Source organism: Eutrigla gurnardus, assembly GCF_963514095.1.
Source record: "Eutrigla gurnardus genome assembly, chromosome: 13".
Taxonomy (NCBI): Eukaryota; Metazoa; Chordata; class Actinopteri; order Perciformes; family Triglidae; genus Eutrigla; species Eutrigla gurnardus.
In genome coordinates this window covers 10,809,834-10,823,422 of record NC_139936.1, presented here as the reverse complement: position 1 = coordinate 10,823,422, position 13,589 = coordinate 10,809,834, and the positions used below count along the sequence as shown (strand labels likewise).

The 13,589-nt window shown below is 42.2% G+C and overlaps 1 protein-coding gene across 2 annotated transcripts in view; it reads right to left on the bottom strand.

Annotated features, from left to right (window-relative positions):
- grid2 (glutamate receptor, ionotropic, delta 2) overlaps positions 1-13,589 on the bottom strand; it is a 396,313-nt gene that overhangs the window by 52,991 nt on the left and 329,733 nt on the right. For both annotated transcript variants that reach the window (XM_084025430.1, XM_084025431.1), the window contains exons 12-13: positions 7,098-7,236; positions 1,708-1,903 (exon numbers count right to left, since the gene is read on the bottom strand). In XM_084025430.1, coding sequence (XP_083881556.1) covers positions 1,708-1,903; positions 7,098-7,236 — 335 coding nt within the window. The remainder of the gene's footprint in view (positions 1-1,707; positions 1,904-7,097; positions 7,237-13,589) is intronic.

The window sequence follows — 13,589 nt, the reverse complement described above, 5'->3', positions numbered from 1 at the left end:
ACGCCTTCTTCTCCTCCCTCTTTCCCACTTGCGCGGGTGGGTGAGACGGGAGGCGTGCCTGCGCGGTGCACGAAACTTGCAAAGTCCAGGCGGACACACCCTGTCGGCGTGGCGCACGTGCGCTGCGCGCTGACTACGCCTAGTCTACGAAACTAGGGCCCAATGCCTCAAAGTGGCAATATTTTTTGTCAAGAAGGTAATCATGAGGATACATGTATTTTTAATTCATAAACAAAGACAGCTCTGTTAGCAATAAATATTCATGCATGATCCTGAACATACTAATAATATGTCATATGTGCTCAGTAAACACTTCTGCCAACAAGCGACGTACGTAAATGAGTGTTAACAGTTGTGGGCTTATATGCCATTATGTGCATTTATCACATCGTTTTAAAAAATGCTATCCGTCACTTTAATCACTCGTCCCAACACTTCCAGTGCTGGCTTTGGTTCAAGTCTAATCTATTCAAGAGGGAGGATGGATAAAGCGAGGAGGGCCACACAAACAGAAAGTGAGGTGCTTGCAAATGAGATGCAGCAGCCAGATATTTATGATGCTGGCTAATCACCGGGGGAATTAAGTATTTAACCATGTATGTGTTATCTGTGCATCGTTAACACTGTTTAAATAGATTTATCCCCTATCAAGACAGACGGCCCTGTAGCATGAGCTGTATATCAAAACAGGGCCGAGCTGTGTACAATAAGGATAAACTGTATACCAGAAAATCCAATTTAGGTGGAAGGTAAACAGAAGGTGGTATTAGAATACAAACCTGGATTTACATTTTTATCACAATAGTGTATAAATATAGTGTGAGTTTTGCAAAAATAAAACTATGAAAGAAAGGAGAAACTCAAGCAGGCAATGGGACATGAAGACTTTTAGTGCATTGGTGAAGCCTAATGTTTGACAGAATTTAAGGACATAAGGATATAAACTGAACAATTAAGTGTGCTGGGACTTCTATTGGTGGAGACAGTTTGTCTCTCGTCCTTACTGGTATAATTAATCACATCGATTAGCCCCATGTGCAAAGCAATGTGATATTATTTACCAGCCGCCCATGTAATTCCGTGACAACAGCACTGGAGCGCTGTGTGCTGTGCCTTTGTCACATGACTCATTTGATGAATGCAATGCTCTTGAGTGAAATTGCTTTCTGGGAGAGCAGGAGATGCATGACAATTCCTGCATTGTGATATAACAACGAGACTCACCTGGGTTCCGGGGGAACCGTCACCTTATGCGGTAACATGAATATTGATAATCAAGAATTCATAATTTCATCCCAGAAAGCCGGCTGTATTCGTTGCGGAAAAGAGGCTTGATAACATTGGTTAACCTTGACTTGAAATACAACGCTGAACACAAAACTTGTGCGGGATGAATATAAAAGTTATCCGTGTGGCATCATTTTGCCTTTGAGGTGGATTTCACAACACAACCATATTAAGTGGATTCTCAAAAAACGAATGTTGGCAAGTGATGGATTAAAATGTAAATGCTTTGCCCCGTGTAATGAATAATTGCTGCGATGTCGCCACCATACTGCACCTGGTGCCTCATATTCAAAACACATTGCAGGAGACATTCGACTCCAATGGTAGTTTTTACTAACCGCAGTGATTTAGTGATTTTACACTCCGTCAACGGCCCTTTGTTTGGAACTGACAACCAATTAAAAAAAGGTAAAGACCTACCTTGCGAATGCCTTCTTTTGACTCCTCAACGTTGTTATCCCCTCCTCCGGTGCGGTTAATCATCCGCCACATCTGGGAGTACATGGGGTCTCTCTCGAAGGGGTTCATAGACTTGGAGCGCACCTGGTCGTATACTGCAGAGTCCAACACTGTACCGTAAGGCAGGTCTGTCTGCTTGGATAAGTCCTGGAGGGACCTGGAGAGAGACAAGTTGTGGAAAAGGGTTAATCCTGGGATCGTTTCCAGTCATCACTGTGAGAGCCATGCCGACTCTCATCACACATGGGGCTCCGTTCATCCCCTGGGTGTCACTGTCGTGGTGATACTGCAGTCACCTTTTAGCTGTTCTTTGGCGGCTACAACTGTAGTGATGGATGTGGCGATGCCCTGTTTTCAACAGCATGCTCTCTGTGCAACAAGTTTGCACGTTCTAACGTGGCTGGCAGTTTGCTAACAATGTCAGAAAAATGACGAGTTGAGCCTTCTGTACAATGCCAGTCAATGAACCGAAACCAATACGAGTCCATTTTCACACGTTACCTCATTTTTCTTTTCAAACTGTGAAAAGAATCCACACAGCTGCAAGAGTCAATGACCTGGATTAAATCTCTTACTGTAGTGCTTCTGGCACTCTAATGCGGCGCATGGTGAATGATCAAGTCCCAGCGGCTAAGTCTGGAGAGGTGGGCATCGGCCAGTACACATAGAGCATTCATCAAGTGGCCAGCTGCACAGTGCTGCACACTATATCTTCCCCATAAACTCTCCACAGCACAACAGTGGGAGTTGGCAGTGACATGAACTTGACATAGAATAAAAATAGAACACAATGACATTGGCCATGACCAACAAATGTGAGGAAAATGAGGATGGGGAGCGGGTTAGTCGGGAGCACTCACTCAGTTGACAGTGTTGAGCGAGAGTTTATAATGTACCAGTATAGAGGCCAAGGGCAACACATCCAACTGTGAAAACCACACCTACTGGAGGGGGAAACCAAGGGCTGAACCGCTAACACAACGAATGTAGCTAGCTAAACATTACACAGTATGTGTTTGCATTGCATCAGGCAAAGAAAATAGTGCTTTCTGATGTATTCAACTATAACACATACTGTGAAAATGCATTTAGTTAGCCTAAAACTGTAATTTGGACCAAATGCTTGCTGCATAGGTATGCAGCGTTAGGATGCCACACTTTTCCCATTCTTCCTGCCGATGCCTCACATTTTGTTGCCCGTATCCTCAGTCTTTTGGTTCAGCAGCTTTTCAGGCATTATCCTGCTCTTTTTAAGCAAACACATATATACGAAATAACACATTCAGTTTTTACGGAAACCCACAGCTTTCTCTCTCAAGTGCCCTCCTATTAATATTGTTATCAAGAACAGCCTCTTGCTAAAATACACTAGTATGATGTTTACAACATGTGACTTACTGTGTTTCTAAGCAAATCTGGAAGGACTATGGAACAGCCATACCCACTTCAATTAGGTGCTCCTCCTCTGCAGCTGCCTTTAAGGCAAATCTAAAAACCTTTTTGTTTTCCCAGGCCTTTAAATGTCCCTGATGGTCTCAAGTGTGGTCTCAAGTGTGTGTCATTTTTTATTCGGGCTGTCCCAGCCATGCTATTCTGTATTTTGTACCTTGTTTGTAATTTTGTGTTCACTGAACTGCACAGCACTTTGGTCAACTTTGGTTGTTTTTAAATGTGCTTTACAAATAAATTGATTTGATTTGACTTCATCTCATTAAAAGACACAAAATTTGCAGGAGTGGACTAAAGCAAAGACAGCATGAGAGGTGTTCACAATAATTTAGTTTAATCAGACAGTATTAAATGTCTGGATTTTAATTAAAAACAAAACACAGACATTGGTTGTCTCCAAATATATTACTGTGTGTGTTGTCTCGATATGCCTATGTGAATTATGTGTTTTCAATATAAATTGTCTTTTGGGGAATGTTTTGTGTGACTCAATTGTGTGTGTGTGTGTGTGTGTGTGTGTGTGTGTGTGTGTGTGTGTGTGTGTGTGAGAGAGTGTGTGTGTGTGTGTGTGTGCGTGTGTGTGTGTGTGTGTGTGTTTGTGTGTGGACACATTTGCCTCTTTGTCCTGTGTGCTAGCTCATTTTGCAACCAATTATATTACCCCTAAGCAGCCCAATGAGCAAGTAAATGGAGTGAACAGCAGTTGAATATATTGTGTGACAAATACTAAGTATGTGTGTGTGTGGTGTGTGTGTGTGTGTGTGTGTGTGTGTGTGTGTGTGTGTGTGTGTGTGTGTGTGTGTGTGTTATTGGTGATATTTGGTCATCTGGTTGTTTTAGCTGAACACAATGCTTTAAGTAACGTTAAAACGATTTATGGAAACATTGCAAACAACTAAGTGTTTGTGTTTGAGCTGTTTTTTTCATTTCGGTGTTATTTAGCTGGAAAGGCTTGGGTTGCTATTCCACCTCATATGTTAGAAATAATCTACCAGGCAAATCATTGCTTTTGAGGAGCGTCACAGGGTGGGCTTCTGCATTTGTTTTTTCCCGAAACCAAAAGACAAAGAGTATCTTGGCTCTGTTATTCTGGAGGGAAATTACTTTGGGTAAAGGCAGTAGAGCTTTGATCACTTCATTAACTTTTTAACAAACGACTGTTGACGCACTGCAGACATCTGCACAACCTTGAACAACAAGCAATCTCTACGGACTGAAGCCAAAAGCCCAAGAGTTTTTGTTTTCCTCACACAATTGCAACAGCTAACATTGGTGTTTTCCTGGACCTAGCCAATCCATCTGTGTTAGTTTGCTTATCATAAAATATAAGTATTAAGAGGTTGATTTTATTATATTGTTGGTTATTATGTGTTGCTCGTAGATATTCATCTTTATTCTGTGTTCTTAGAGCAGCTTATGCTGTTACAGTGTAAATGTAATTATTTCATTACAGGGCCGTTACAATCCCTTTGTCACCAAAAGAGGGCAATAAAGTGACAGTGACACTAAATCTGGACTTATTGGCCCTTTAGACGAGACCAAGGACTTTAAAAAAACAAATGAGCTGCTGACCAACAGGAGTCCTCTGCTTTCTCATGTGACCGTCTGGATGTAACCAACATACATGCATACAGAACACTCAGCAGCCGCACACCAAGCACACATTACAGCTCATTGATTTGATTGGCACCATTAGCAACCAAAACACAAGACAGCTGCTGAGTGTGATGGAGCCACAAACATCCTCAAACAGTCCATCCATCTTTCAATTTCACCCTTCCTGACCAATTCTTCCACTCCATCTCCTTCCTCTCTCAACAGGTGCCCCCTCTTTTCTTACATTTTTACCCCTCAAAATCCATTTCTCATCTTAACTCACCACCGCGGCCCAAAACCTTCCCCCCTCTCTCTTTTTCTATCCATCTCTTTGTTCCCTCCTAACCTCTGCCTCTCTCTCCTCCCCTTGTTCGTCTTAATCTGACTCATCTCTTCTTCCACTTACTTCCACTTTATAACTTTTCCTCTCTCTCTCTCTCGTTTCTCCCTGGCTCCCTCCGTTTGCCTCTGCCATTCTTCACTGTGTTTCCGAAAGGATTCACACTGAAATTGAGGGAAAACATCCAAGCGTGAAATAGTCCAGGGAGGGTTCTGAATGCTCACTTGTTATTTCATTTCCAGGTTGAAACAAGGGCATTAATACTTAAAAACCACGTCCGTCCTGGGGGCTCATTGAGACACTAAGACGAGCGATGCCTCCATCCTTTCCTCTCCGTGCATTTGCTTGCTTATTCCTTTCTAAACTTAACAAATTCATTCTCTCAATAACTCAGTCGCAAAAAACCATTTGCTCTCATTTTATCTATGTAATGTTATTCATGTATTTATCAGATAAAAGCGCAAGCTAATCACAGTCCTCTTCTTTGCTTTTACTCGCTCGGTTGCCCTCTTCATCTCTCCGTCGAGGCTTTTCGTCATGCTTTGAGACTGCTCTGCTTGTTTTGGGTTGGCTCCCTCTCACCACACCCGCCCATCTTTGGAGACCCGAGGCCAAGTGGCTGCTGCTGTTTAGGTGGTAATTATGCCACTAATGATCCCAGAAGAGTCAACACATTTAAGATAATGCATTAAAATTTATGGAAATCCTTAATTAGCTCAATGGTTACTGAATGGGGTGGTAAAGTGAAAGGCAGTCATTAATGACAGCAAATGAAAGTGGGGGGGGAAAAAACAATAAAAGATACACAAAAGAAAATGACAAAAGTGACTCTTTCTATACACTTTCCAAAGGGCTACACTAGAATTGGAATTAAAGGGACAAAAGTTTAAATGAACTGCCAAAGACGGAGAAGAGAGGGGAAAAGGAGAATGACGTAGAGCCAAGCTGACAGAAACAAATGAAGAGACACATAGTGATGAGATTTAGAGAAATAAATGTTGTTTATTCCAAAGCCAAGCACAATTAAGTGTGGCACTGCCGGGCATAGCGGATGCTTTGGCATGCTGATTAGTCCAATGAGAGATGAGCGTTTCCTTGTGCCACCAGGAGAGAGGCAGGCAAACATATTATCACAAGGATAGATAAACAGAGGGCAATAATGTGAGGAGCATGCAAAAAACACTCTTCTCACTTTCTTCCACACTTGGACTCACTCACTCACTCTCTCTCCCTCACTCGCTGTGTGTGTGTGCTTCTCCCTACTTTCATTGCTGGAGACACACACACACACACACACACACACACACACACACACGCACACAATGATAGATCCAAACTCGAGGCAGACAGGAAATTACTATCCCGCGATGGCGTGAAGGAGGAGGGGACGAAGGGTGTAAAGGATAGGGTGATTGTAATTGTGTGTGTGTGTGTGTGTGTGTGTGTGTGTGTGTGTGTGTGTGTGTGTGTGTGAGGCTTTTCCAGCATGAAGCAGCGTCTGTGGATGCCTGCTTCAAAGGCAGCAATTTTAGATCTCGTTGAAAACACACTTTATTCAAAAAAACGACAGAACCCCAAAACAAACAAACAAAAAAACCCTCAATCAAACTGTCCTCATTAATCCAATAATGTTGCCTCTCGTGCATTACACCTGCCTGGTAGAATGGATTTGCACACTGAGCAACAATCAAGCACACTGGGGAAGACTGCAGTGTGTCTCTGTGTGTTAGAAACAATTAGTCATGCACACACAGCTACACACAAACACTACAGAGCATAGGTGTGATTTACACAAGTGTGTGTAGGTGTGTATGTGTGTGTGCATAGCTGCATACATTTATAGTAGCCTCTAACTAAATATTGGTGAAACATAATAGGAGGGTTCTGATTCTTTTTTTTTAAGCCACAAAACATAATCTTGAAGACCAAATATTTGACACCGCTGAGCAGACTGTTGGACACTTACTGTATGGAGTTCTCTATGCGGGAGATGGTGAGGAAGGCTGCTAGGTTAGCGGTATACGAGGAGATGACGATAAGAGCAAACATCCACCAGACGCCCATCATCATCCTCGTAGCCAGAGTGGTGTAGGGAACCTCTCCACCTACAGAGGAAGAGGCAAAGAGAATAAGAAAGAAAGAGTTAAACCAGCAAAGTGTACTGTTCTTCTTGCAGTGGCATGAAGTAGCAGGCACTGATCAAATTTATATATTGGGGTAAAGGTGGCCTGTGCAGACTTTATTTACCTTTCTGCACATGTGTTATAATACAATCACACTCAAAAAAGCCAGCAGACACAACAAGAAGTTAAACAAAATTTAACCTGTAACTGAGATACATCATCTTGAAAAAGGTCTTGATCAATCTGGAGAGAATGTGTAAATGCTTGTCAGGCCGTCCCGTTAGGATTTAATGTGGCCTGGAGCACAGAACAATAAAAAGAGGCTTGTCCGTCTTGCATGTGAAACCTCTTAATACATGTGTTATAAACATCTTTTGTGGCGTTTTGAGCTATCGCTCTAATCGTGGCCCTAGTGAAGAAATCATCTCTTTATTTGTGCATGAACCAGGAGAGAAAATTGTACCATATCTTTGGCTTTTTCTATTGTCCTCAGATAGATTATGGACCTTTCTATTCATACACAGAAATGTTTATGTTAACGCACACCTATACACACAAACACACAGAGTAATGATTGATCTGCAGCTCTTCCTCTCTTCTTTATTGAAGTCTGTTAGAAATTAGCCTCATTCATCCTTGTAGCAGGAGTTCACTGTTCACATGGCCTCTCGCTCTCCTCTCTCCCTCTCTAGTCCAGACTCAATCATATACGTGATACCCACCTAATCCCATGTTCCCTTTATCCTGCGCCCTTTTCTCCATTGTATTTCCTGCCCACCCCCCCATCTTCCTTTTCAGGCCTTCTTTACAATGCTTATAGCATTGAGTTCATTTAAATGAGCTATCTTGCTCCTAGTCTCTCTGTGGGTTTACTGTATCTTTCTTGTTGAGATTAGGTTTTGACCACGAGCCCTGAAGGCAGAGTAATGTGGACTACTGTATTCAGTTCAAAGAATCCCATTGCATGTTGGTCCGTGTCTGCGGGAGGCCACTCACATGTTGGGTCTAAAAATGCCTGGAAAACGCGAGTCGACCCGCTTTCATCCTTTTTTATCCAAGGTGCTTTTTGGAGCAACCAAACCCTGGGTACGTCAATGATGATGATGATGAAGTTGTGGTATTTTAGCAGCAAGCCTCACCGACTAAACTAAACAAAGTTAAAACAAAGATGAATGGATTTCCGGCGACATAAATCCCTGACAGGAACTTTACCGCTCCATTTGTCCGTGTCAGTTTGTCCGATCTATCAACCGGATGTGGCGACGTCCTTGGACGGAAAGGGTGAAGCAGGTAAAATATTCTGTGGAACAGACGCAGGACATAAAACTCTGGGTCCATATATTTACCGTAGACGGATATTTATGGAAGAAAAAAAAAGATATGACGAAGCAGCCTTCCAAAAACACCGCAACGGCAACTGCATGTCTACCTTGACAATAATGGATTTGAGGGAACAAACCTTGATCCTACCGTTAGCTATCAAAGTGAGTTTGGTTCCTTTAAAGAACATGCTTTCACAATTCTGATTGGCTGTTGTGGAGCGGGGACCTCTAAAAGAGCGTCAAAGTCTTAGAATAAAGGAGCTTCTCCTCAAGCTGTCAACAAGTGTTCCTATGACTGCATCCCTGAAACGCTCCTGTCTGAAGGTGAGAAGGTGGACGTGTCTCTGTCTGCAGTGTGTGTGTGTGTGTGTGTGTGTGTGTGTGTGTGTCGTGTGTGAGGCTTTTCCAGCATGAAGCAGCGTCTGTGGATGCCTGCTTCAAAGGCAGCAATTTTAGATCTCGTTGAAAACACACTTTATTCAAAAAAACGACAGAACCCCAAAACAAACAAACAAAAAAACCGTCAATCAAACTGTCCTCATTAATCCAATAATCACAGACTGTGGTTTGGTTCAAATAAAGCCTTAATTCGCTGAGTGGGATGTGAGAACAAACAGCTGTTACCTGACTCCATTGAAAAGTATCTTCATCTCGCTAATTGCAACTTCAACAAACATGACAGAAATCAAATGGAAACCAATCAAAACCTATTGAGTCATAACGATCCTTTACGTAAGGCCACATTCAGCAACTGGAATGGCAATTTGTCATCTCAAATTTGATCCCAAACCACTCTGTTTACTAGCATAGTTCCCGATATGAAATCCAGGCCAGGAAAATGTATCATAGCGCAAAGGATGATTGTATCATCCTTCAAAGTCCTCTGAATGAAGGACTCAGTACTCGAAGGAGTGTCGACTTAAGAACAGTTCTTCGGGGGGGTTCGATGACGTAACACCTTTGATATTCAGCGGTTGAAGGATCCTTCCTTGACACTGAGAAACACCCACAGTCTGGATGTCTGCATATCAGATTGTTTTTTAAGTTATATCTTGCTGGCTGCCTGGTCCCTTGGTTGTGTAACTAATTGACTTATTGGCCTCTGAAATACGTGACATACCTGCTGTCTTTTAATCCGGTTATTTATTAGGATTTTAAGCAGCTTTTTTCTTTGAACAATATTCATTAGAATCTCTCTCTTTTTTTTTTGTATTTTCACAAGTTTTCTTCATAATGCTGTGGAGTCCCACACTTGGCCGCTAAGCAATTGGTCTAGTAATTAGTCCTTCCACATCTTTGTAATCTTCTTGGTCTTTATGAAAATATTCTCCAAAGACATTCCCTCTATCTCTGTTTTAACTCTCTTGTACTATCTTCCAAACACAGATGGTGTCACCGAGTCGCAAGGAAAAGGGGTACAAGAGGGAGAATAAAAGTTGTGAGAAAGATAATCTTGAATACTTTGAACAGATGATTAATAGTCTGGAAAAAATGACATACACATGCACACACACACGTGCACACACACACGTGCACACACCTGCTCATTTAGAAAGCCATCCAAATATCTGGCAAGAACATCAAGTCCTCAGTTATGAGAGCACCGGACACGACCCTCATACCTCAGTCTTGGGACAGTCTAATCAGAGAGAAACATGATTGGGCCAACGCGCCCTTGATCCTGCGTGTATGCGTGCAGCAGATCTGATGGGGTCACTGAGAGGCCAAAACATTTCGTGTAGAGTCTGGTTCATAGTGCAACACGGAGCCTTTTCACTGGTACTCGTAAGCCATTTGTTAACTTGGCCTCTTAATATAGGGAGGATATTCCTGCATCTTCTACTTGTTTTATCTGATCAGTGTGTGGCAGTGTTGGCAACAAACTATCATGATGTGTTTCTCATTTCACACAAATGCCTGAATACTGTATATCATATAGAGATAATGCCATTAGAATGAATTACATGTTGTTTTGAGAAATGGATCACCAGCTACAGCTTGCCTTTACTACATTATATGAAAATGTGATGTTAAAATGAGTCCAGAAAGTTTTAGTGTGGCTGGAAGCACAATTTATGTTCACATCCTTAAAGACAATTTGTTCACTTTTTTTTCTTTTGCCTTGGTGGCACATGTATATGCTGCGGCCGGTAGCTGCCATGATTTAAGCCCAACTAGACCTACAAAGAACACTGAAAGCGGAGTCCACTGAAGATACTAGCCGAACCGAGCTAATACCTGTGACTACTCCATTACCCAGCCTGCTCCTGCCTTCATCTTTACAGGGACCCGGCTCCACTCCACTCCGACTCCAGGACGGAGTGCAGGACTCCGAGGGATGAGGGGAAGTGGACGCTGTGTTTACATGGATTATGCTTGGTGCTCAAACATAGAGTTGATGGATAATGTTTCCCTGATCTCAAATTGTGAATGTTGTCGGCCATTATCTGCCCAGAGGATTGTTTTTGTCGCTGCTGTTTACATTCCTCCTGATGTAAATTTAAAAAAAGAATACACTCCAGGAATGCTAATGTTTTTTGATGCCATGTTTACAGCAAATGGGCTAAAAGTGCATTTCATTATGCTGTGTAGCATCGTGACAATAAATAACCCTGGAATCGTTCTATGAACAGGTGTTTTAAAGCAAACCTGCATGACGACAACATGACGACAGCGCTGCAGTGGTGGCTGAGGGTACTACAGCAGCCTAATGGAGACATTCATCTTCTTCTTCAGGAAAACATCCGCATGTTAGTGTAAATGAGACAAAGGGGGTCCACCGCCCCAAGACGTGGCTGGACAAATTGGTCATTAGGACGAGCTCTTTTATCCCACAAGGCCGTTGGACAATGGCCATTACACTCTGCACCGCAAGCTGTCGATGTCAATCAAGCCCCTTCAGCCACTAGTCCGTTGTGCTGAAAGCATGGTGAGAGGTGCTTGAAGGGTCCTCTTGTGCAGACTTGTGGCTCTGTAATCTCATCTTGCAAGTGCATCAGCAGGAACAATGCGTCTCTCTCTCTCTCTGAGGGTTCACTGTCCACGGCTCTAGAAATCGACTTCTAGCGAACGCACCATCATTTTTTTAAAATCTACATTCCCGCTGCCAACTGTTCCGAGGCTTTTCTTCAAAGTTACAGCATCACACACCAGTTGTTCTTGGATGAAAGAAGACTAGAGCGGTTCATTAGAGGTTTTTTAAATGAGGTAAGGGGAGTGGGAATACGCTCAGCTGATGTCAGCTCCCAGCTGGATCAACTGAAATCTTGCCACAAAATGACGCAACTTTATTTTGCCTACTCTTTGGTTGTATTCTAATTGTACCCCACAGTGATTGGCGAAGATTCACTTGCAGGTTGGTCTCTGTGAACATCAGGCAAGACGGCGTTGGTGTAATATCAGATGTAGACATTAGAAACGGCAGGTGACGGGCCTCTCAGTCAGCGACTTCAGTCATCTTATATGTTTGAACAGCTGTGACAGTCACAGTGATGGCCGACCACTCCGGCGTCTCCAAGCAAAGAGAACCATCATACAGCATCAATAAATGTGCTGCCAAAGGCAGATGACTTTTAATGCTATATTTGCAATTCTGCAGATATTGAATTCCTGGTCATGTTACGTTGTTTTTCATGCATAATATTGCGCATTTCCATTTTGTAACTCAGTGATCCACACAGAAGCTGTTACAGCTACTGACTATGTATGGTGCAATGAAATTAAAACTATATAAGAAACACAAAAAAAAAGCCTGGGAAGGGATTTCACACATGCTGGCAGCGGTGGATGACGGATATAAGAAACAGTCGGCTGAATACAGACTGCTTTATTTGCATTTTTGCCACTGTCACATTTAACTACCATTTTACATGCGTTAATGCCAATTTAAATAATTATATGAAAGAATATGTATTCAGGATTCTGCCACACTTCGTGCTATGCACATGCACGCCAGGCAAGCAGCGTTTCATTGTAAGGCAAATACCAACACACACTGCTCTCACTCGTCTGTGTGCTGTCAGAGAGTAGATTCCTCCGCGATGGTAGCTCTTTGAATCTCAGATAATTATAAAACAGAAAACAAAACCCCTTTTATAAACCGTTATGACATGTTTCAAACTTTCTTCTGCTGTCTAAATAATCTCACACAATGTACTTTGACAATAACGCAGTTTACACAAACAGCAGGTCTTCGTATTTCCCCTAAAACATTTCGAGACAGCTTTTCGCACAGAATGCTGTGAAGATGCTTTCTCAAAGCCTTTAGTCTTAAAACTAAATAATGATGTCTGCAGTCTTTCAAACTCCACAAAGACAGAAGGCCGTTCAAAGCGACAGCGTCTCTTTAAAGAAACAACGTCTTCATTACAGAAGACTCAAAATACTACATCAAAAGTGAAAAGTTAAACACACTCATACTGTTTGATCGCATGTTGTATCACTTTGTCTGCTTTCAGTGAAAGAACATAGAAGAAGTGAAAGGTTTTCACACGAGGATCCCATTTTAAGATATAACCCTGTTTTAATCAAAACACAGCATATTATCTATATCTTTAGAAAATACCATTTCAGCTCCAATATCTGCAATTATCAGTAATGTAATTAAAACTCCCTCCAGGCAACACAACATGCGTGATCATGCGTAAAGTGTGCATGCGTGGCATTGGTTATGTCACACTGTTGGCGATAATCAGTTTTCGGAAGCCCAGCTTCCAGCAAAGATAACTGGAAATAGAAAATCCATATGATTACAGTGTTACCACATGAATACCAATGATGTTGAACTGTGGGACAGGATGCCACAGAATCTCAATTAATTGATTGTGAGGGAAACAATTTGTTGCAGTTTCATTTTGTTTGAGTCAACACACACACACATGTAATCATGTCTACGCACATTTTTTTTTCTTTTTTTTTCATGATAAAAACAGGGACAGCCGAAAACAGGAATGAAAAATGAGTCAGATACGGGAGCTGCTCTTTGGTTCGGAGCAAAAAAATGATCCTGTGAGT